We start from the raw sequence: 24,125 nt of genomic DNA, 5'->3' as shown, positions 1-24,125 counted from the left end.
AACCTGTAGAGAGTTTGCAAAGTTTGCAATTAACTTGATTCATGTGGAAAATATTGGACGAATATAAATGGTTAAAAAAACTCACCCATCAGGTTCATTGTCGAGTAGCTCACAAAAACCTTTGATATTATGCCAATCGGTGTCCTTATTCAGAGGATTGGTAGCCTTATCTGTATAGGAGGCAGATTCCTTTCAGACAACCACCTTACAACGAATGACAGTGATTTATAGTGACGTATTTCAAAGGAATAAAGACAAATTGAAACTTTGTCGAAGTCTGATTTTTTTTTTTCGTTTGTGATTTATTGTATTGTGAACCTCAAGTATGTACATCACAATCATTGTGACATTTTGGTTAAGGCAGCTTTCATTTTAATCAATTAAAACGACGTCCTTAGGAGGTATAAATATGACAGCATTCTTTTCAACTGTAACGTGTAAAACGTGAACATATACTGAAAAGGTGACACATTAAAGATCCCCACTTCAATTTCTGAGCTCCAAACGCACTTTTTGATCAGACTTGCTTTCCCGATTACCCATAAACCATATCTGATAATGCTACAATCGAAAGCAACAAATTAGGACTGATTATATCATGAATACATCATCTTGATTTGCTTACGATAGTGCATGTTATTTTAATGTCACTTACTGATACGCGACTGGAGACTCTCCACTTCCGGAGGCGCCGCTGCCATCTTTCGGGAATTCGACGCAAAAGGTTAGATCTCGCGTGATTTTGTGATATCGCGTGAAAAGTCAATGGGCGTTTAATTCCTTCGTAGCGCCCCCGGTGGGGTGCGGCGCCGAATCAAACGACAGAGTGACATTGTCGAGGTTAAATGGTTACCAATACTTCAATCCAAGCGAGGATAGACTGACATCGATGATAAGCTTCCGTGGTCGGCTGTGGCGATTTTGAACATCCTTTCGTGGGACTAACAATGGATTTTATTTTTTACTCAGGGCGATAACCGCTACCGTGTGACACAGTCCGGGGGATAAAAAAAAAGCGTGTTGCGGTCCACGCAGCTCATAGAAAACTGTTACCTTTCCTTGGATGAGAACTGAAATATCATTCCCCAGTTCTGCCGCAAAATCGTGATTGTAAAGAAACGCAATCTGTCAGCTTGCTAGCAAAGTTGGCTGCTTTAAGAACTTTGCTGCTGGTAAGCTTGGAGCTAGCAACTTGGGATATCAGATGAGTTCATCTTCCATCTGTTTGCTTGTATCTAAGGGCCTGTGACGATAATCATCATTACCTGGTTTCACCGCTGAGGCCAGAAAATTTGGTGACCACAATGCAACTTCTCACAAAAAGTTGTCTGATATTTGGCTCGCTCACTCAGCGTCGCGTTGTTGGTTAAAAGTGACGTATTGTGGCTTCCGTCGTCCCTCGGCGAAACTCTTCTGATGATTGAGTGGTGGAACACTTGGGCACGATGATGGGATCTCTGAAGGCTCTCCAGGAGTGGTGTCGGATACAGTGTGAAAATTATCACGATGTGGAAATCAAGGACATGTCCACGTCCTTTCGGGACGGCTTGGCGTTTTGTGCCATCATACATCGCTTCAGGCCGGAGTTGATGTAAGTACACATTCCAGTGGTTGTGGAAGTAGGATAGCATTCTAGTCAACCAGCCATTTGGAACAGTTTGCAACTGTAACAATCATTCGGGATTCCCATTCCTTAGGAGACAGGATTACATGAGCCAGGAGTCTGGTTGTAAGATAGGGATTGGTGTAAAACGTGCAAAATATAAGTACAAGTTAGTACAGTAAAATTATGAAAGCTTCTGAATGGCAACGTGAAGGAATTTTGCAGCAATCAGCAATAATATATATATTTCTTTTGTTGCAAAAGATGGACAAAAAGCTCACTCTTCAAGTTCACTGTGAAGTAGGTAAAAAAAAAACTTGCAATAAGTGTCCTTATCCAGAGGATTGTTTGTATATGAGACGTTCTAAAACATGCTAAATATAAATGCATTACAGTAAAATTGTGAAAATTGAACAGTGGAAATGTGAAGGAATTTTGCACCAATCTGCAATGAAAAAAACTTGTTTTTTTCTTGGCAAAAGATGGACAAAAAGCTCACTCTAAAAGCTCACTGTGAAGTAGGTCACAAAAACCTTACAATTGGTGTCCTTATGTAGAGGATTGGTGGTCTTGTTTGTATACGAGAAGTTCTAATGTGTTAAGAAGCAGAATGCTCCTTCTTGTTGAACAGCTATAAATGACAGTGATTTATTTTGACAGTCTTTCAAGGCCGCTTAGCGTTTTTTGCCATCGTTCATTACAGGCAAGTGTAAATGTAAACTGCTGTCCACGCTTCTGTGGTTGTACAAACAGTTTACTGTTGTTTGCATTCTATTCATCCACATATGAGGATTCCTTTTGGTGTTGGATACTACCTTTTTTTCCAGACTTACACCAGTACGAGTATTCCCTCCTGGAGTACATGTAGTACATTTATACATGTAAAACTTTTTAACACAATGTCAAACTGCAGCAGTATTGTGGCAACTTCTGATGGACCTGCTTGAAGTCTGATTTTATTTTAAATTTTGTTTTAATGCTTTAAGTATCGGTGGCTGATATCGGCAGCCTCCATGAGTACCCGATATCTTTAAATAAGGCCAGTATTTCCCCAACTTTAAATGATTATACTTTTTTTTTTCAACTAGAACACAGAATTGTGAGAAATTATTAATGTCAGACAAAATGTTAATGAAATGAAATTATAACTAGACTCCACTCCAATCCATCACCTTCCACACCGACATGAAATGTAATCCACATTGGGTGAAAGCTCAATGTGCTGTAATTAACACAGCCTGACAAGCTTTGTGTTGCCCAGATCAACACACCGCTTTCTGCCTTCATAAACACACACACACATTAGATGGAATACAAAAACACGGTCAGCGTTGTATGTGTTTGTGATAGCTGGCCCTTTCCCCATCCGACATTTGTTGGAACAGGAGACGTTAAGGTGTGCGTCATAGAGTTAAAGATGACTCTATTCCATTAACAATCCCGACCAGTCTAGTCAGCAGTCATGTGCTGTGAACTGGCTCATCTGAATGGAATGTAACCAGCACCACCAATTAATCACTTGTGTTAGTCACACATTCAATTATTTGTTTGCAAATTGATCTGCTGTTGTGTCATCTTGCAGTTATCGGGAGTATTTATTATTGCTGCAATGAATGCCAGGCGTCATTTTGTGGTAAATTGTTTATGGTGGGCCGTTATGTGTAAAAAAACAAAATGCATTTCTTATTATGATATGAAATAATTATGTATTGTTTAAAAAAAAGCCCCTTCCAAAAGTATTGACATGGCAAAGCCAATTCCTTTGTTTTTGTTGTATAGGGAAGCCATTTGGATTTTAGATCAGCAGAGAAGACGAATACCAGGCAAAAGTTCAGATTTCTAGCTTTCATTTCATATTTTCTTGTACATGTGTGAAACAACTCAGGACAGAGCACCTTTTGTTGGAAGCCACCCTCTTTCCAAGTGAGCAAAAAGTATTGCAAAGGTGTCATAACCCTCACTTGCAATGACTGCATTAAGTCTGCGGCTCATCGATTTGGGCAGATTGTTGCATTCTTCACAGGAAATGCTTTTCCAGTTTCTCGCTTCAGTCTCCTCTTCAGGAGGTAAAATGCATGCTCTATTGTGTCGAGGTCTGGTGATAGAATTGGCCAGTCTACCTCCCCCTCGCTTGATGATATCCTTTGGTGTGTTGGCACTTATACATAATTTAGACGTTATGTCGTATAAAATTTATAATTTGCTGTTCCGACAATATCTTTGTACCTCAGGAATATGTAAGTTTATGGCCTTGAAAAATTGGGGAAAAAATCGATCTTCTTACATGAAAATTACTGAATCTGACCAGAGATACGATGACATGATCAGATCAGGACAACTTTAATGGTATTTAATCTTCGTGTGAATTATCTGGTGATTACGTTATTCACATGGTAGCATACGGTTTTATGTTCGCAATAAGTTTACAATAGTTATTCGTTTATCTTCTAAGGGAAAATGTGATACAAAGGAAGTTTCTTTCTTCTGTGGCCCGCAAAATGAGAAAACCGTGCAAACATCCCCTGGGTGACTAAGTTAATGAAACGGAAGATATCTGGACTCTACACAGCAGTCACTCGACAAGTAGTGCAGTTTAGAAGCCCTAAATAGTCCGCTTTTCAGCTCTGGTTCTTCCATTTGTGTCCCAGCATGGCTCTCGTGTGTACAGTAGCTGCAGTCACCCAGACCGCCTCGCTGTGATCCCGACAGACAGCCCGTCAGGGTAATCTGCAGTCAAGGCCTCTGCCTGTCAAACGGGATTTACTTCTCTAATATGGGCGGTGGCCATCATAGGGAGCCTTTGCAGCCACTGTGTTCTCGTTGAGTTACACAGTTGTGTTAAAAGTTGACATTTATCATGGACATGAGTGTAATATTGGTTTAGGGGCTTTAAGGATTTATTTTCCAGGGTGGAATGATGATGATATAACACACTTTCAATAAGAATTAGGTGCACAAGTTTGAATTTATTTAGGATTTTCTATAAGACACAAAGAATCACGATTATACACACATACTTTAATCTATACCAACATCCCCCTTTTAACATTTGGTTGAATGCCAATGTAAGTTTGACGGTTTTTCTGGCAAGTGCACAAAAAGCGAATATTTCCATGATTGTAGATATAGCCTTTATAATTCTTTTAGGACTGCAACTATTAATCATTTTAATCATCGTTATGTTGATTTTTGTCGATGAATAGGAGAGAAAAAACATTTCATTTCCATCCTTTTATTCCAAAACAGGAAATTCGTTCAAAATGCACAAAGATTATTAGGATTCACCTTTTGGGCTATAACATGTCAGAAAATAAGTAAATATGTGTGCATTATTGTTTTCTAAAATAAAAACAGATGTTTCCAAAGGAAAAAGTTTAATTTGACACAAAGATGATCAATTCTCTTTCATGGAGGACTGCAGAAATCTGAGAATATTTACTGTCCAGAAGCTGCAATTCCAACAATTTGGGCAATTTTAAATGAAATAAGGTCTCTAAGCAATTGATTGACTGTCAAAATAATTATTGATTAATTTCTTTTTCGGTTTGACTGTCCGTGAAAAAAAATGCTTTTATTTGTGTCTTTTGGATCTACAGCCAGCTGTGGTGGGCCCAAAGGAAATGCACAATTAATTGAACTGTAAAATCAAATTTATGTGCGGATCCAGATATAGTAGATCATTGTGAAAACGCCAGCCTCCGAATGGCAGAATATAACTTCTGTAGCGATCATGTGACGAATACATATAAACTATCTCACCCGCAGTTGTCCCTTTGCCAAAAATAAACTTGAATGAAGCACAGTCACGGTGCACTTAGTTCACTAGCCATCTTCAGCGTGCCAGTTCAAAGACACTCCAAAATTATCCTGAACAGATTTTGCGCAGTTACAGTGTGTGCTTGAAAAGGACCCACCAAGACCAGCCTTTCAATTGGAGATGCTGTTCTGTTTTTTTTGTTTGTTTTTGTGCTTGGGAACAGTTTAAAGTGAATAAGGTGACTTGTGAGCTCTTTCGGGGGTGGGGGGGGGGTGACCTTCCTGGGATTTCCACCTACGTAGTCTCTGCAAGCCCCCCCCCTCTCCTTTTCCCACTTCAGTGTTGTTTAAACTTCTACACTCTTTCCGACATGCCTTTGCAGACATGCGGGCAAGCATTCTTTCATCAAGGACCTCAGATATTTTCCACCTTAAAGCAGGATGTTTACTGGTGAGAGCCTGACTTCCCAGCTCCTGGCCCTTTGTAATCATCATGGTCCCACCGCCACTTTTTCCCTTTTGTCATTTTTCCCAGCAGCCTGGAATCATTGCTGTGTAGTTGGGTTTTGCAAACTGTACCAGTTAAAAAGCTTAACTGCTTAACTGTCCATCATGCAGTTCAGACATCTTTTTTTTAAAGGTTCTCAAAAATAGGTCGCTAAATACAGGAGAGCTGCTGGGGTCGTTTTTCCTCTTTGGTAAAGTGGTCCAGTTTTGCATTTTCTGACAAACTAATGTTTTTTTTTTTTTTTTTTGTGTGTCTCATTGCAGAGACTTTGGCTCCCTGTCTAAAGATGATGTCTATGAGAACAACCGACTGGTAAGTTAATTCCATGTGTGAGGATGTTCGCCGTAAAAAAACGTAACTTCCAGCCGACAGACGCACCTGATTCAAAGCCACAACATAAAAACAAATTTGTACACATATTGACCACTTTGCATTTTTAGCCGCGGGTCTCCAAGTTATAACATGAGATATTTATAAAGAAAGAGGTCACACCAGTTTTTAAACTTTTATTTTATTTTTAAACAGCCACGTACCACACAGACTTACTATTTTCAGGCAGCCTGTCCGGCCTTCACGTGTGCCCATCCCGACCGCCAATCAATTGAAGATGTTGAATATTCATATGAAGGCGTGCTCGGACCATTTCATTGGTCCATTATTATGTGTACAGAAATATTCATAAATAAAATATAAAGATAAAAGATAAAGATGCCCTTTAATAGTCCCACAATGGGGAAATTTGCAGTGTTTAAACTAAACTGCATCACAATAAAAGCTGCAGGGTTCTAAGTTTGAGGAAAAAAAGGTGCTGCTCAAACTCTGGAAAATAGTGAACTTAAAATTTATACATTATAATGACAAAAACAGCAAAAACTTTCAACACATTTTTCTTGCTAAGAGTTTTCATTCTGTCAGTAAACCAAGAGTACATTCAGTGCTAAAATGGGAGTTTCATTGTGCGAGCTAAACTTTGGCAGGGCTTTGATGCTGCCAACCTCCTTTTTAAGCCCTCAGAAACTGAAGACGTTTGCTAAGAACCAGAAACAAAAAATCTGCTGACTAATAAGCGAAAGCAAGTCGTTCATTTTATCCCTGAGGCTTAAGCATGAGTAAGTCTTTTATGACTGCAAATGAGGAGCGCATGCAACTATTTAAGGCTTTTTCTTTTCTGTATGAGGTTTCATGAACTCCTGTCTGCCGGGTTAGATTTCCCAACCAATCTCGTGAACAAGCAGTTGGCCCGTCACGTGTCTTGTCATCATGCTACCACAGTTAACTTGTTAGGTTCGATGGTTGCTCTATTGAAATGATTGCATTTACTCAAGCCGTTGCTGTGAAATGTATCCTCTTTTGTTTTTGTTTGTTGATTCTGTTAGAATCCTGTTCTGTAGTTTTTCCCGTACTGTACTGGCTTGTGCGTTACGCCCGTCCAGGATCCATCATTATCTGTAATGTTATGTAACAGGAGCTAGCTCTAATTTCATCACGTCAAGGAACAAAACGCTCCCTCATGACCAGTTAACTGTGGTGCAACACATCGATGGTTTGCAAAGTAGCTTTTAAGTCCAAAGTATTTGCTGAGTGAGCTTGCGCGTTTGTTTCCATGACCTGTTTACAGCCCCAATACCGTGATTACAAATCTTTATCTTTACCTAAGATAAACGAGAGACCATTTTCTTGTTTTTGCTTTACCACAGGCCTTTGAAGTGGCTGAGGCACAGCTCGGGATACCTGCGCTGTTGGACCCAGAAGACATGGTCTCCATGAAGGTTCCTGACAGGCTCAGTGTCATAACCTATGTTTCCCAGTACTACAACTTCTTCAATAACAAGTCTCAAGGTGAGTACACAGAACACACCAGGAAAAAAAAATCATTTTTTTCCATTTCTTCAATACATCGGCGCAACTGAATGGCATCTATGACAAAAGCTGCTGTACATCAGAAAATTTCGTAGCTGTGACAGTTCCTGTCACTAAATGACCGTAAATGATGAAGTCATCATCTCCTCCTGCAGTAAATCCTCCCTGCATGAAGAGGCTCGGTTCCGTTAGTCCTAATGAACCCGCCACGAAAAGGCCTCCAACTCCACTCGAGGACAAAGAGGTTGAGTCTGAGGTAAGGACGAGACCGAGGAAAAAGATGAAAACATGCTCGTAGAGACAAATAAGCGTTCTCCTCATGCACGTGTTGATTGTGATTTTGTTTTCTCTAAAGCTGCACGCTTTGATTTTCAGGTCAGCTCTGTCATTTAGTAGATAAATAAGCACACTGAATATTTATCCAATATTTTGTGTGTATACTTAAGAGGTTTGGAATATCGTTCGGTGCGATTTGTGGGTAATATCATGAACAAATCCCATCCTTCCTTTTCTGTTTATAAACATGTATTTACTATTTCCCTCTCGTCTGCGAGGGCAACGACAGTATTAGTCTATAAAGATAGCTTCTGTATCCTGTCTCTCTTCTCTATGGCATGCCATCATTTTCTTTCCCGCATCCCACATTCCCATGTACTGGCGCCGTCATTTCTTCAGGTGGAAATCCAATCCACTCCCTCTTCCTGTACTCCCCCCTCCCCAAACATGACCCTCCCTCCACTCTCTGTTCCGGAGCCTGGGCAGTAGGCTGGGTGGTAGGGGGCTAAGAGATGAAAGTGAAACGGATAGGTCAGTTTTGTTTTGTTTTTTAACCTGCTCGTGTACATAATATAGTCGTGTTGTATTCTCCTAACACTGTGTGTCATGCTGCTGCTAATCACTAATCTCTTCGACCCCAATCGACAAACCCTCAAATAATACTGCAAAGTTGACCTTCATAAAATACATTTCAAACTACCATTACTAACTCAAGCTGTGTGATTTGTTTGTTTTTTTGACTCATTTGCAAATCATTAAGTTATGATAAGTGTGTTTCATATCAATTAAGGGTTGTTTAAAAATCAACCGGTTTTGTTATTTCTATTTTATTATTTTTTTTTTACAATGAAATGATAATGCTGTTGGATGAAGCAGGAAGTAGTTGTAGAGAAGTAAACACAATGAAGAATCCACATCCTCAAATCCTGACTCCATGTTTGATCTTCCCCTCCTTCATTACGCTGCATGCCCCCCCCCGCCCTCCTCCCCTGACGTCTCCTCCCTGTCCTCTGGCGGCGAAATACGTTCCGGTTGCTTACACTAGCCGGGCCGGACCAAGGTGGCGGGGCTGGACGTGTCAAAGCGCACCACACTCAGCAGTACCTGCACGGCCTGTCAGCAGCACGTTCATTTGGTGCAGCGGTTTTTGGTGGACGGCAAGCTGTACCATCGAAGCTGCTTCAGGTAAGCGCTGAGCTCCTATGAGTGAATTTTAAGTTTGGCGACTTATCGCAAAATTACAAATGTGAGTTAAAGCACTAATGGGGCTTTTCATTATTTATTAGGAATCTTATTTTAAGGCACCACTACGTAGGGTTTTCCTTGCATGATTTTTGATCAAATACCTTTAATTACTCCACGAATAATGTCGGGCAGAGCAAAACAAGGGTTGTTTATTCTTGGTGTTCTTCTGATTAACATTTAGGTCTTCCAATTGAAATGGGACCTGATAATTGAAAAATTGAAACATGTATACTCTCCTGGATTTGTATTGTCTGTGGGAAATTTGGTGGTCAGAGGTCACTGATATTGGATAAGAGGACTGGCTCACAATGTCTATTCATGATCATACCAAAGGTATGATGCAATTGAGGTCCGGGCTTTCAAGTTCTTCCACACAGAACTTGTTTAAACATGTCTTGGTGTTACCTGGTGTGGTGTAAAAATATCTGGTAGTTTTCCCGGACGGCAAGCTTACAAGAAAAAGATTAGTGACAAAAAAGACTCTGTGTATGTATGCTGTGTTAACATTTGACAGATTTGATTTTGTTGATCTAATTATGTCATATCTGGTTGTGGATCTTCGCCTTCCCCTGTGTCTGTTCCTCCAGATGCACCGAGTGTCGCAGCACTTTGCTACCTGGATCTTACAAAGTAGGAAGTGATTCAGGTGCTTTGGTTTGCACACACCACCTTGCAAGACAAACTTCAGCAAACCAGAATGGCCGGCCAGATCTTAGCAAGAACCCCGATGCAGTCCAATCGATGAGGATGGGTCGCAGCAAGACACCTCACACTTTAGCCTCTGAGGCAGACCAGCTCAAGACGCCATCCGCTGTGGGGAAAGTCAATGACACTAACACACCAGCTAATGTGACTGTTCTAGTCACCCCTGTCCCATCAAACAACGAGGTCTCCTTGGATGACACAGATTTGCATAATGATAGCGGACAAGAAGAGGAGAAGCACCGCCCCCCTTCTCCTCCTAACCCTTTTGACGAGAGTGATGAGGAAGAGAACGAACAAGAAACGGGAGAGGACACGCTAACCAGTAATAAGGCTAATGGGGAACTTCCCTCTAAACCAACCAATCAAAATGAAGCTGTCGCCAGACCGGTACCAGCACCTCGCCGGGTTGCAGAGCCCAGCCCTCCGCCCCGCCCATCTCCTCGGGTGAAGCTACCCCGGACAGCAGACAGCCAAGCAGCCGGTGCGTGTTCAAGACTGCTGCAAAAACGATTGAGAGGTGAAAACGAGTGATGCTTATATTTGTTCTGGAATTGCAGGTGAACATCAGAAGCCACCCACCCCTCCAAAACCCAGAGAGAGATCCCAGTCTCCAAGAAGGTATGTGAGTATCTGTTGAACCTGCTTTGTTTTCTTCATTTTCGTGACCACATCATCACTTGTTCTCCCTGTCTGAGCCACATCATATTCAATGTTGACCACATCATACCTTTGTTTGGATGTGCCGTCTTGCCCTCTGTGATGCCTCCATGTGTCTGTCTCGCTGTCCAGCTTGTCCGGTGGCACGCATAGACCCAAAGACCCACCCTGGCTTGCCTTGGTCCAATCAGAAACCAAGAAGAAGAAACCCCCTCCCCCTCCCCCTCCTCCCACAGGACTGGCCACACCCCCCAACACAGGTTCTGTGTGTTCTCTTAAAGAGGAGGGCTCCAGGTCCAGTACGCCCACTTTACCCTCCAACCCCTTTGAGGACGATGAGGATGAAAAGAACGAGGCGAAGGACGAGGAAGAAGGCAGCGCCATTCCAACAGCCCTGGCGGCGAGTCATCCGTGGTACAGCATCACGCAGGCGGCTGACGCCTCTAGTGCGGACACGCCCCCTAGCACAGGAAGCTCCTCCCGCTCGGCGAGCCCGGGAAGCGCCAAAAGCAAGAAGCGACCAGCACCTCGTGTACCACAGCCACCTGCTGCTAACCAAGGTAAGAATATTCTTATGCAGCTTGGACATGATTCTATTTCACTATTATTTCACTCACTGTCGTTATCTTGCTGATGATGCTTTGTGATCCTTACGTTACATACTTTTTTTTATTAATGATGTCTTTTTTTTTTTCTTAAGCCTGCTAAATAAACTCCTATCATGGGGCATTTACTGCCATACTCCCTGAAAACACAATATTGAAATTTCTTCAGTGTTTAATGCACCCCCCCCCCCCAATAATCTTTCCATTCTATTCAATCGACATTCAAACTTGTTTTAATTATCCCTGTTTACCTCTCCACATTCTCTGCGATCTTCTTGCTCACCAGCTCTCAGTGTGGAGAGTCTGTCCTCTGGCTCCGACCACAGCTCCTCACAACCCTGTTCGGCCCCCGGAGGAGGCAGTGACCAGGAACCCAGTTTCACCAAAAGCGTCTCGGAGCCTTCCATCTGTTCGCCATCTAACGCAACGCCTTCCTCCTCTTCTTCCACTGAGCATCTGCCTCATTCTTGCCCGAGTCCCTTTGCATCTCCCGCGCCGTCAAATGCGAGCTCGGCACCTGCCACTCCGCAGGTCACTCGTAGCCACGAGACCAAAGCGACTGGACCCTCTCCACCACGGCCCATAACCACTCCTAGCCCATTAGCCTCCGGGGCCACTCCTTCACACAACAAGGTAACGGAATCATTTACAAATGCAGTACGTTCATGAAGACTAATGATCTTTCTGTTTTTTTTTTTAGCGCATTTGTAAGGAAAACCCATTCAACAGAAAAGTTTCTCCCTCTAGTGGTAAATCCAAAAGCAAACCCCCAAAAGGTCCTCGTCCTTCCAGACCTCCAGCCCCAGGTCATGGCTTCCCGCTTATCAAACGCAAGGTACAAAACTATGACATTTATTTCAAGAGAATATTTCAAAACTGACACTTAAGGGGTCCTCCCCGTGCTAATACTGACCAGGTGCAGTCAGATCAGTACATCCCCGTGGAAGACATCCACGGGGAGATGAGTCAGCTGGAGATACGGTTGGATGAGCTGGAGCAAAGAGGCGTGGAGCTGGAGAAGAAGCTCCGAGACAACCCCAATGGTGTGAAACCAGAGTGCCACTCGGCTATTTGTTTGAACATGTTCAATGTTTCTGAATTTTTGCTCAACTTGCTGCTCTCGCTGAATGGCAAAATAGGTGTTTGATTGATGAATGGGAAAATAAAAATATATATTCCCTTTTCATTCTGCTGTTCACCCGTTGAGATTTTGAGACAAAGCCTAACAACTGAGCAACTGTAACTTGCCATTGCAAGACTTCAAACAGGATGTTGTCCGAGGGAAGTGGCCACTGAGCTTAGAGTGTCATCAGTAGGTTGCAACAGAGATGGAGAAAGGCAAAAAGTGGATTCCTTGAAAAATGTAAACAAAAAACACCCATTGTGAATTTTGCTACCCAGCTCCCCTGATAGCAAGTTGTGCAAAGAAATATTGAAACGTTCAACACATTAATTTAAAATTTTACAAGGTATGTATGATTCCATGAGTTTAGTGGTGATTGTCTGTGCTTTCAGATGAGGATGAGGAGCACCTCTTGGTTGACTGGTTCACACTCATTCATGAGAAACATCAGTTAGTGCGGCGTGAAGCGGAGTTGGTCTACACGTAAGTATCAAAATGCAGCAAAATGAAAATGTTACAATGTTAATTTACAGTATATTTTACTGTTTTTTTTTTTTTTTTTCATTTTTTTTAAGTGTGGCATTATCTTCTATTTATCCATTTTGACTTTGCGTCCAATGCTCCTGACAGGGCGAAGCAGCAGAACCTGGAGGAGAGACAGGCGGACGTGGAGTACGAGCTTCGGTGTCTCCTCAACAAACCAGGTTGGTCCAAGGCCTCAAGACAAGACCGCCTTCCTTTGTCAGCCAGCTGATTGTGTTTCAAAGCTCATCTGCTCCATTTGAGCGTGACTGCAGCCTTCCTGTGCGGAGACACAGGAAGTGCCTTTTGTGTGTATTAATATCAACCTGACTTAAATACGAAATAAGCTACATTGATGCTATGCACTTGTACCGTCTCACAGAAACGTTATTTATTTATTCTTTTTTTTCTCACTGTTTTAAATTTTCATTTATGTTGAAACAACCCTACAAATAAGTTAGTAAAGGAGTCCATCTTGCATCTCTCCTCAGAGAAAGATTGGAGTGAGGAGGACAAGAGCCGTGAGCAACAGCTGATGGCTGAGCTGGTCACCATCATTGAACAACGGAACCAAATAGTCAACAGCATGGATCAGGACCGGCAAAGGTAATTCTAGAGTTTACATGCGAAAAATTTCACCACATAACACCACTGAAAAATTCACAAAAAATATGAATACTGTCGTAATGAGGATCCCGTTTCAATTTACTCACAAGTTGACTCAATGTGAACTCTTGAGCCTGTTTAATTGAACACAAAGATGACATATGTGCTTTCAGGAAGCCAAGACTTAGTTAGTTTTTTTTTACTTGCAACACGTGCAAACAGGTTAATTGCAACTTTTGCCATCCAAAGGAGGAGCATTTTATTGTTCTGTCTGTCGCTGCCTTACATAGACGGATATATTTGTAATCGATCAATCTGTGTATGAGATACTGCTGCACTGTCAATTCTAACAGCACATCTCTCACAGGGAGGAAGAGGAAGATAAGTTCATGGAGGCCGTGCTGAAGAAAAAAGGTAGGATCGCACACGACTTAGTTTTATAATTTAGTACTCTTTTTGTGTGATACTTAGTCTCTCTCATTTTGTACATTTGTTGCAAGTTAGGAGGTAGCTCATTGTTTTCTCATGAAGATGACTTAATTGAGTCCTCTATTAATTGTCACTAACTCTCAATCTCACCCATTCATCAGACTTCCACAAGGAGCCGGTCGGAGACCAGCAGAAGAAAAAAGGGGCAAAGTTCAAACCCATGAAGGTTCTGAAGCGGCTGAGTCAGAAAGGAGAACCTGGAAAGAGTCCTCGTAAGGACAGCAGTTGATCCGCATACCAGCGTTGATGTGTTCTCAGAAACTCTCACAAATGTCTTGAAGTGCCACAAAGACTGCCACTGTGGTGCTCCTCCACCCAGAGGCAAAATGACCGCTCAAGTTGCTTTAAGAGCTCTCCGAGCTGCTGAGTAGCTCTCTGCCGTACTGCACTGACTTGTGAGCTCTTGCCTGGTTGTCACTATTCAAAGCTCAAGTGGCCTGTCATCATTTTCCTCGGCAGATATCTTTGAGTTTAAGGGGCCCTGATGTCTGTCCTGAGTTTATCGGGTAATGTCTCCTAAAAGGCTCTCTCGATTCTTAAAATGTTGCAATGAGAAACCAAAAGTGGTTCATATGGTCAAAAAAGAGGATTTCATGTAAGCTGTTAGCTGCTTTATAGAAAACATTGTCGGTGTGAGCACAAACAACCCTTGGAGTCTTTTTTTTTTTTTGTTATTTATATTTTAACGTGTGTCGTATGTTTTGTCTTAAGGTGGGAAAGCGAACGTGCATAACTGCCATGTATCATTTACATATATCATCTCGCTCAGCGAATCAAGGTGCTTCTGCAATGTCACATCTGTCACTTGTTTTAAAAATGGCAAATCTCAGCAGCAAGAGGATACAGAATATGGTGAGACTGGAAGGAAGCAAAATAAAACAAGTGGATTAGGTTCATTCCTGTTGTTTATTTCTTGTAAATGTCACGTGACACTTCAAACGCAATACTGTGAACTTGTCTTAGCAGATGTCACCATTTCTGATCCACGCTGAGCTCAGCCACCGCTTCCCGATTAGGATGTTTGCCATTCAGCATCTCCAGTTCCCTGATTTTCTAGAACACAGTTCAGACGTTTTATAGATGAATAACTACTTTTCGTCCATTAATCAATGTCATTATTTAAATTGAAGCAACTTGACGGAAAATTGTTTACCTGTGATATCTCTGTGTTAATGATGTGGATGTACTGCTCGTCCTGTCCTAGAGAGGCCATAGCATCCAGGAATTGTCGTCTTTTCCTCAATCTCATCCAGAACTACAAAAAACACCATTTTTTTGCCATCACACTTTAAGCAGAAGAATGATGCAGGTATTGCGATCACAATCCAAATTTTAATTTGAAATAGCGATCTCAAGCCCCTCAACGGACTTGTCCTGCCGCCGTCTGCTAAGTACTGAATGAATCAATGCTTACAAACTCACCTTCCTGATAGCGATCCTTCTCCTCTGTCACTTCAGGCTTCTGATTCGCAACAATTTGGGAGGCTGATTCTTCTTCTTGTCCTGTTGCCAAGATGTTTTGAAGCCTTCTCTTCTCTTTTTCTAAGTCTCCTGGATCATGTCAGAGGAGTTGCAAAAAAAAAAAAAATGAAATGGTGCAATATATTTAGACCTCATTGTTCGCATAATCTTCACTCAGTAACATGAACTGTTCAAATGTCAGATTTTTGTGATATAGAAAAATGAGTACAAGATCATTTCAGAACCTTTACAATCATTGATACGATCTGCGCAGTACAACTAAATTGAAAAAAAAAAAAAAAAAATCTTTTCAAGAGGCGAAGTCTCCAAAATCGAAAGTACAAAACTAGTCAGGGATGACAGCATTTCAGAAAATAAAACAAACCTGAGGATCCTCAGAAATCCACGTGAAGGTGCATTTCCATATTTATTTATTTTTTTATTATAGTTTACTGTGAAGATTCTTTCTTTTTTTTTTTTTTTGCTTCAGTAACGTACTTGTGGGAGCAGGACAGAACTTTTCTCGGACATAGCTGTTCGCAGAGCGACAAGAAGCGGCACTCCGTCTCAGAGGCCGAACTGGGAGAGGTTTCTGGCAGCGTTGACTGGCCTTGCGCTGAAGAGAGGAAGCTGAAGATGAAGGCTCAGCGGTCAGTGGCAAGGCTGAGCCATCTATGGGTGGAATATTGCAATATTATATTTAATATAAACAGCACAAACATAATATGCTTGTTTTTACAGATTAATTTTTACAGTAGTATTTTGGATTGAATTATTGTTTTTGTAGACTTAGCCATTTCCATTTGTTAATTCTACTGTGCGTGTTTGTGACTTGAAATGTAGCCCAGTCCATCATTTAAGTCGCCCATCCCTGAAATATACGATTTCAGCATTGTTGGCTTCTTCAAAGGCTTCCAACTTACCCTTCAGACAGTCACTGATCTGTTTCCTTTGATGGTTGCTCAGAGTGAACTCCTGCATCATTGCTGCGGAAGGAAATAGAAACAAATCGTGTACATGCAGTGATGCCGCAATTACAACCGCATGAATACGGTATGTATTGACTTCTAAACACTATTTGTTTTTTGTGGAGCTTACATGTCAGCAGGTCCCGGGTTTCCGTGCTGTACTGATTGGCCCTTGGTTGCTTAGACATTCCTGCTCTGACTCTACTCTGTGACATCTTCATCTGTGCGTCCCACTTCTCAACTCAAGGTCTTTTCCCCTCTCCGAATTACATCCATGCGCTTGTGCTTGAAAACAATGAATCAGTAATTTAATGGATAGATTATTGTCATTGTAGGACATCACTCCCTAGAATAATCTACACAGAATATCATGCTAATATATGCAGTTCAATGAGTTGTTAAAAAAGTGATAATGTAATCTTATTTGAGAATAGCTTTGGGTTGACTTTCAGTTTGTTCAAGTTTTATGATTCTGTGGAGGGACTTTTTAGTTGACCTGCCACAGAGTTGCTACCAAACCATACCAGGATGCCACGAGTGAGGAGACTGCTAGGGTTGGTTTAATCTGCCTGAAGTGATAGGAAATAATGAAGTGCATATAATACTTTGTGGTAGAACATTTCTTAATTAGATATCTGTATTTTTTGTGAGTACAGTATTTATTTTCTGACTACTTTTTATTTGTACTCCTACATTTGAAAACAGATATCATTACTTTTTTATGCTTACTTGGTCAAATTTGGCTAATTTTGTTATGGAAGAGGATTAGGGCCAATGAAGAAATGAAAAATAGAAGTTGGCAGGATTCTCACTTTATTCTCAGAATCCCCACTTTAAAGTCTAGAATTCTGACTCAAAAGTCAGAATACTGAGAACAAAGTTAGAATTCTGACTTGTGAGAATTCTGAGAATAAAGTTAGAATTATGAATTGTGAGAATTCTGAGAATAAAGTCAGTCTCGCGTAATTGTAAGAATTATATAACTTTAAAGTGAGAATTCTGAGAATTCCCGTAATTCTCACTTTTAAGTCAGAATCCTGCCAATATTTTTTTCCTACACTGGCCCTAATTCTGTGTATTTTAAATGTTCAACTTTGACCTAATAAATAGATGAATATGTATGCGTGCGTGTGTGCGTCTGTATATTTGCTTACTGACAGAAAAAATAAACAATAAAATTGAGTTAAACTCCTTAACAGTGCGTTTTTCTACGTAGGTAAAAAGTGTGCCTTTTTTAACCACCTTTGCCAATACAGTATAGATAATGGATGATAAAAACTAATAGTTTGAGAATACGTACATCATTCACAGCATGGCTGTGCAGTAATTCGTTACATCTGAGTTTTGAAGAATCCATGCTAAGTGGGCTACGCTAACAATAATTGCTTCACACGGGGGAAAACAGACAAATTTTGATCAAGCACACACGCAAAAGAGTTATTAAAAAGCTCCACCCATTCATCCATTTTTCGAAGCGCCAAATTGTTTTGTGTAATTTACCCATTTCAGCTGTCCATGGAGAGAACGAGCAGGCGTTCGGTATCCATAGCAACCAAGAAACACCAGAGCTCTGTCGACGCAAGTAGGCAGCGGTCAGACAATTTAATTTCTAACAAGTACGTTTACTAAACTATAAACCACACACACCACATGCTTTTCACTTAAAACTAAGAATACAGACTGACAAGCATTAACATGAACCACACGACCACGGACTGACACGCGGGTGAAGTCAGATGGCAGCCATCTTACGTTGCCACTGTTAAGAACAACTTTTGGACCATTTTCGCTAAAAACACCGTTATCAGTACGTGATTTACACTAGAATCTCTGGAGATATACCTCCAATAGAATTTTTTTTAAATCACATTCTTATAGATGAAATGTGCATTTAGCAGTTTTCCCATAGTTATTGATACAACCGTACGCCACACACTAGCGTTTTCGCAGTAGAGACTGAAAAAATGAATGGGCTGTGGAGAAATCAAAATTCAAGTTAGGCTGTCTTGATAATTAACAACTTCGCTTGTGGCTATAGAGAGTAAGCGACATTATAACAGAAACTGCCACCAGAGGATAACAAGGGTGTAATACAGGGGTGGGCAATTAATTTAAAAAAGAGGCCATATGAGAAATCGGAACATTTGCTGATGGCCAAGTAAACAAGCTAACCTCAACGTTCTCTATATAATTTTTAATATTTTTAGAAAAAGCAAACTCCATGCAGAGGACCTGACATGAGATTCATACACAGGACCTCTCAACTGAGAGGCAGACGTGGTCACTAATAGTGTACTGAGCTGCCACCACAGTATAACAAACCCACAAATTTTCATTACACAGAATAATAATATATATATTTTTTTAATAAACTTACTATCATTCTCTTGTCATTTTATAAATACAGAAACAGCCGATAGGAAAAATGTTCCCAATCCCCGTCTCTTTATGAATGCATGAAGGTTAACACATTTCTGTGTTTTGTCCAGACTTAGCGAGTACTTATTGAGTTACTTCATGAGTCCAAATGATGCCTTTTATTCCTCCTTCAAAAAGACATTTGTCGGAAGACGAGAAAATAAAGCACAAATGATCTCAGACCAATTTGAAAAGAGCTCTTTGATGTTATGGCCCTTAAGAATGTTCTTTCTTTTTCTGGTATGAAAATGTTAAATGAGCCTACCAACCGCAATTTTTGGATATTGAAGATCATGGCTTGGGGGGGGGGGGGGGCGAGAGGGAGTCTTTATCATTGATGGGCTGGTCATGTATTATCTGTGACGAGCCAGCTGTCTGCAGCAGGCAGATACTAGCTAGAATATCGTCACCTTTCATACACACGTCTTCCCAGAAGTCATAGCTACGTGACCTCCATGTGTGTGTTCAAAGTTGCTATTATTATTATTATTGATTATTATTATCATCATTATATATATATATATATATAAGATTTTCATTTGATTATTTAGTCAAAGATTATTGTCATGATTATTTTATGCATATATTGCATTTGTTTTGTTTAAAAAAATACGATGAGATAATGTGTTATAATGTTTCCTTTTTTTAACGATTTATGTGCAACTTGTGATAGAGATATTCATGAAAAAATATTCACCACTTGAAAATGATGTGTCACACAATTTTGAAGAAATACAATCCTTTCATCATTCAACAAGAAGGATAGAATAATATACAGAGAGCATTCTAATTATATGACAAATGTAAAAGCATTGGTTTCACTTGCCTTGATAAAGTGTATTATTTACTAATGTCTTGTAACATAACTTCTGAGAATATTTTTGCATGTCATTTACAGCTCGTTCCAAAATAAGAGTCACTCAAAACTTGAATAAATTTGGGTCAACAGAAACCAATCCAAGCGTCTTGAGTGCAAAGAACAGGTAGATGCAACATTAAAATACATATTTTGGGGGGGGGGGGGTTGCAAGTCTTGATGCAGTGCTCCACCTCCTAACGGTCTAAAGCGACATGAAAAAGAGAGATTTCAAGTGTGAGTTCCAGCTGACAGAGATAGACAAGAATGAGGAGGGAGAGATAGCGGAGAGGAATGGTGCAAAGGGGACAACTTCAACAAACTGTTTCTCAGGTCACTGCGCGAACTGTAACTGCCATGAGCAGCTTGCGGAGCTTTTGAGTGAAGTTCTTTTAGCTGAGGGCCAAGAGGATATTTAGGCAAAGAAAAAGGAAAAAAAAAGAGAGAGAAAACAAAAACTCACGACTGCTGACTATCCAAGTGCTTCATGGCTGCCACCCAAGCTGTGCTCCCTTCCTTCAGCTCCTTTTCAAACCTCTGTGACATGAAAGTAAGTAGCGTTTGGACTTCACTAGTTCTACTTACACGTAATGCCAGGAAAGCCTCGGAACCTCTGGGGAGAAAAAATCATCTTGTAGAGAGAAAATGGAGTGTAATGTTGAAAATGTGATTTCTCAGGTAATAATGCTCACCTGGTAACCAAGCAACAAAGCAGATCATTAAAAAATGGCATCAAGGCCTTCAAATGTGTACTCGTGAGCATCTTAAACTCACCTAGTGGTGTGATGCGTTCAAAGCGTTCAATTCAGATTTGTCTTTCGGTTAAAATGTTTAAAAAAAAAAAAATCTGCAGGGAACAACTACAAAACATGATTGTTAAGCATGACATCTGAATTTACTTTATCGCATAATTAAAATAAAATAATGTCATGTCATGTTGTACAATTGCATGGTCACTTGCTGCTCAGCGACGTTGCTAACGGATGTCATTTGATGTCCTCTAATTTGACCACATGGTGTTGGTGGCGGGAAAATTCACAATCCTTCCATCTATCCGCCCGTCCGTCCATTTTCTATTGTGCTGGTGAGCTGAAGTAGAACAATTGGATTTGGTGATTTTTATTTTTATTTTTTAGACCCAGTATATACAGTAATCAATGTTATGGTGTCCCTCACTGTGTCGCATACACTCAACAAATTGATGAAAAGCCAGTTTTGAAATCAGAAGCCAGTAAGTAATTGCTTGTTCCACAATTTTTCAATTTATTTTAAAAGGGGAGGATTGGTAACAAATAAATGTCAATATCTCACATTTCAATGTGTTTAAAAGTGAAGAAAATGTGCTAGAAACAGGAAGTTGACGCACATGATTTGCCCTTCGCGGGCCACATAAAATGAGGTCGCAGGCCAGATCTGGCCCCCGGGCCTTGAGTTTGACACCAATGATGTAGCGGCTATATGTTGGTGGATAGTCACTGCACAACGTCCATCTATCTATCTTTCGAAAAAAACTTTTCTTCTCAATGTGCCAAAACATCATAGGTGTGGGAGTGTGAAGACGGCTCGCCACCTCTGGGCCCCGAGCCGCTGCATCTCTCCCAGCAAATGAGCGAGGAGCTTCTCGATGACGACAGCCAGGCTTCCTGGGACATCGATCTGCTGTTGTCTGAGTGGAGCGGCCCCTCACCGGACCTCAGCCCTTCCCTGGACCGCAGTGATGAGAGCTGCCACCAACAGCTGAACCAAGACCGAGTGTACCACGAGGCAGGCATGCTTAAGGACCAAATGGGTCAGGAGCAGATGGACTGTAGTCTCATGGCCGAGTTCATGTCCCCGACTGCATCGTTCCAGCCGCAAGTGTACCACCAAGGTTACAATAACGACCCAGCAGGTCGAAGGTCAGCCGCCACTCATGTCGAGCAGTTTGGCTTCTCCCAGGAAAGACACAACACAGCGAGCTTTAATGAGGTCACGTCATGGGAATTCAATTCGTACTACCACCCACAGCATTCTTCTTTGGTGGCTTTCCCTGACGGCAGGTTCATCCCAGTCCAAGCCGCGACCTCCGACCCTCGACACTACAACTACCCCTCTCACTTCACCCACGGCGCAAACCTTTTCTGCGACTACACTCAGAGCCAGGCCGCGGGTCGTTTGTGCGTACAGCAACAGATGGTCAGACCGCTACTGCCCCCTGGTGGCGCAGAGGGGAAGCGCGGGCGAAAGTCTACCGGGAAAAAGAAGCACGCCATCCACAGCTGTGAATATCCAGGCTGCAGCAAGACCTACACCAAGAGCTCGCACCTCAAGGCTCACCTCCGCACACACACGGGTAAGTCCGACGGCTCAGTCACAGCGCACCTTCGTGTCACTTTCTTGACAATTATCACGTTTGCAACTTTTCCAGGGGAGAAGCCATACCATTGTTCATGGGAAGGCTGCAGCTGGAAGTTTGCCCGTTCTGACGAGCTGACGCGTCACTACCGCAAGCACACGGGCCAAAAGCCCTACGAATGTGTGCTCTGTCAGAGGGCTTTCTCGCGTTCTGACCACCTGGCTCTGCATATGAAGAGACACACTTGAAGCATCAAAGCGCACACTCAGCGGCCACTTCATTAGGTACACATCGTGAATCAACAATTCTGCCTCTGAGAAGATGAAAATTGGCAAATTTTAATTCATGGTACTCATCGACAGTTAAAACTGTTAATACAAGCATTTTTAAACTTTTTGTTTTGTGGAGTGTGTGTCGTCACTTGTGAAAAAATAAAAAGTAAAAAAACGAGTAATTCACACACACCAAGAAAGGTTTATAACTGCCTTCATTAATAGTTAATACTGTTATGATAAAGTATAACAAACTATAATTAAAGCAGTTTAATATAATATCATTTCAAATTCCCTCTGAATCATTGTAAAAAAAAAAAAATCATTAGTATGATTTATCATCATTATCATCTTACAAATATTTCAATCACACACCTTTGACTGCGTAGCTGAACTTTCAGGTTGTGGTTAGGGTTTTCGCGCACGGTTGTGGGTGCAAGGCGGTCTCCAGTTGCCCACGTCACATGCGCGGCCAACCACATCATCCGCAAGGGGAGATCTTGCAGTTTACCTGTATAAACGCACTTTGCATGCGCCGGTGTCATGCAATTTCATTTCTGTTTCTGCAATGTCAAGCACTGAGTGTGCTCTGACTGTTCTGATTAGAAAGGAAATGAGGAGATCCGCTTTGATTGGCCGGGAGTCAGCTACTGTCCATCCCACAACGGCGCAAACGCCCATGTTACGCCCAATTCTACCTGTAGAAAGTGTAGGAAAAACTAACTAAATAAAGGAAAAACTCCACCCATGCGCTAGACTTGCACTCGGAACAAAAAAATAGGGCCCTATGTGTGTGCTGTTTATTTTTTTTTTATTTCCATAATGTTGTTAAATGTCAACATCATTGTCTTTGATTAAGTGTCTATAGTCGACAAGATATACCAAGACAATGAAAATCGCAATGCAATGTATTGCTGAATTTATTTTAATTTTGTAGTTGCTAGAATACAATTTGATTTTTAATTTTCAGTTCATTGTAGCGTGTACATTTCCTGTGATAAATAGCATCAATAATTTATTGAACAATCCTATTTTTTTTTAACTCAAATATTCTTCAGGCCAAAATGCGTAGCCTTGTATTGAAGCTGCAGTCTCTTTGGTGATTCTAAAGCTACCCCGCGTTTCCGACTAAATCCATAAAGTGACACGTTGTTTATATCATGTGAAAAATGAACTTAGCTCATAATTGACAACCCAGTAAAAGACACCAAACACTGTACACAAATGGTGCATGTAGACAGTAAAGTTGAACACTAACACAAGACCTACTGAGAGGTGAGTAAGTTTTAAGATTAGGCACTCACATGAAGTCTTGCAAGCAGTTGAGATGATATCCTAATGTGCTATTTCTTAGTGATGGGTCAATGAAGCTTCAAATCTGCTTCATGAACCAGTTGTAGCATTTTTGGACTCAAGTAGATGACACTCTCTGTTCAACATTGGGCTAAAATCACACTGACTTGACATTTTTAAAACTTTTTATTTAAACCAACAGTGCCATCTACAGGAATAAAAAAAAAAATACAACTACTGGTTCATGAAGCAAATTTGAAGCTTCATTTTTCCCATCACGACTATTTCTCTCCATTCCCTTCATTTTCCCTTCCACCGCAGTATATATTTTAAACATTTGATTCCTTATTTAACTCAAGGTTGTGTAGTTTTACGTTTGTCCGGAGGGGTCTCTAATGCACACTGTATGTGTATCTTTTGCCAAGTAACATATTTATTGACAAGTCTTCCATGCTAGATATTACATAACTTTTATATTGCTTTTATATATTTACATTTGCTTAAAATGGTTGATTATTGCTTTCATTGTCATATTCCAATAAAGACTTATTCCACTTTTGCCTGAAA

General features: G+C 41.1%; 4 protein-coding genes across 4 annotated transcripts in view; 2 read left to right on the top strand and 2 right to left on the bottom strand.

Moving 5' to 3' along the window:
- Positions 1-995, bottom strand: part of LOC148332604 (ADP-ribosylation factor-binding protein GGA1-like) — a 6,943-nt gene extending 5,948 nt beyond the window's left edge. Inside the window, exons 1-2 of the mRNA XM_088303005.1 lie at positions 656-995; positions 86-170 (exon numbers count right to left, since the gene is read on the bottom strand). Coding sequence (XP_088159131.1) covers positions 86-170; positions 656-701 — 131 coding nt within the window. The 5' untranslated portion in view covers positions 702-995. The remainder of the gene's footprint in view (positions 1-85; positions 171-655) is intronic.
- micall1a (MICAL-like 1a) lies at positions 767-14,851 on the top strand. The gene is made up of 16 exons (XM_088303004.1): positions 767-1,591; positions 6,131-6,179; positions 7,565-7,706; positions 7,883-7,983; positions 9,049-9,188; positions 9,836-10,434; positions 10,511-10,571; positions 10,743-11,170; positions 11,502-11,848; positions 11,916-12,050; positions 12,132-12,258; positions 12,731-12,821; positions 12,969-13,042; positions 13,352-13,466; positions 13,834-13,880; positions 14,057-14,851. Exons 1-16 carry the CDS (start codon positions 1,446-1,448, stop codon positions 14,182-14,184), a joined length of 2,730 nt encoding a protein of 909 aa, XP_088159130.1. The 5' UTR covers positions 767-1,445; the 3' UTR covers positions 14,185-14,851.
- On the bottom strand, positions 14,843-20,270 carry c8h22orf23 (chromosome 8 C22orf23 homolog). Its single transcript, XM_088303007.1, is given in 9 exon segments — positions 14,843-15,008; positions 15,109-15,189; positions 15,191-15,210; positions 15,378-15,506; positions 15,915-16,088; positions 16,340-16,402; positions 16,515-16,669; positions 17,885-17,954; positions 20,244-20,270. Coding segments are annotated over 7 exon segments (642 nt in total). The 5' UTR covers positions 16,606-16,669; positions 17,885-17,954; positions 20,244-20,270; the 3' UTR covers positions 14,843-14,924.
- Positions 19,919-24,125, top strand: klf1 (Kruppel like factor 1 (erythroid)). Its single transcript, XM_088303006.1, has 3 exons — positions 19,919-20,208; positions 21,201-21,990; positions 22,066-24,125. Exons 1-3 carry the CDS (start codon positions 20,146-20,148, stop codon positions 22,239-22,241), a joined length of 1,029 nt encoding a protein of 342 aa, XP_088159132.1. The 5' UTR covers positions 19,919-20,145; the 3' UTR covers positions 22,242-24,125.

Source organism: Idiotropiscis lumnitzeri, chromosome 8, assembly GCF_059441095.1.
Source record: "Idiotropiscis lumnitzeri isolate Australia: NSW breed Sydney's pygmy pipehorse chromosome 8, RoL_Ilum_1.0, whole genome shotgun sequence".
Classification (NCBI taxonomy): domain Eukaryota; kingdom Metazoa; phylum Chordata; class Actinopteri; order Syngnathiformes; family Syngnathidae; genus Idiotropiscis; species Idiotropiscis lumnitzeri.
The sequence above is the reverse complement of the archived record's forward strand: the minus strand, read 5'-3'. Positions and strand labels throughout refer to the sequence as shown.

Excerpts from the sequence above, each read along its gene's own strand:
- micall1a (XM_088303004.1), top strand. The coding sequence starts at position 1,446 with ATGATGGGATCTCTGAAGGCTCTCCAGGAGTGGTGTCGGATACAGTGT. Across the intron at positions 12,051-12,131 it reads TCCCGCTTATCAAACGCAAG|GTGCAGTCAGATCAGTACAT; the intron begins GTACAAAACTAT and ends AATACTGACCAG. Across the intron at positions 13,881-14,056 it reads GGCCGTGCTGAAGAAAAAAG|ACTTCCACAAGGAGCCGGTC; the intron begins GTAGGATCGCAC and ends CCCATTCATCAG.
- klf1 (XM_088303006.1), top strand. The coding sequence starts at position 20,146 with ATGGCTGCCACCCAAGCTGTGCTCCCTTCCTTCAGCTCCTTTTCAAAC. Across the intron at positions 20,209-21,200 it reads CAAACCTCTGTGACATGAAA|GTGTGGGAGTGTGAAGACGG; the intron begins GTAAGTAGCGTT and ends AAAACATCATAG. Across the intron at positions 21,991-22,065 it reads TCACCTCCGCACACACACGG|GGGAGAAGCCATACCATTGT; the intron begins GTAAGTCCGACG and ends CAACTTTTCCAG.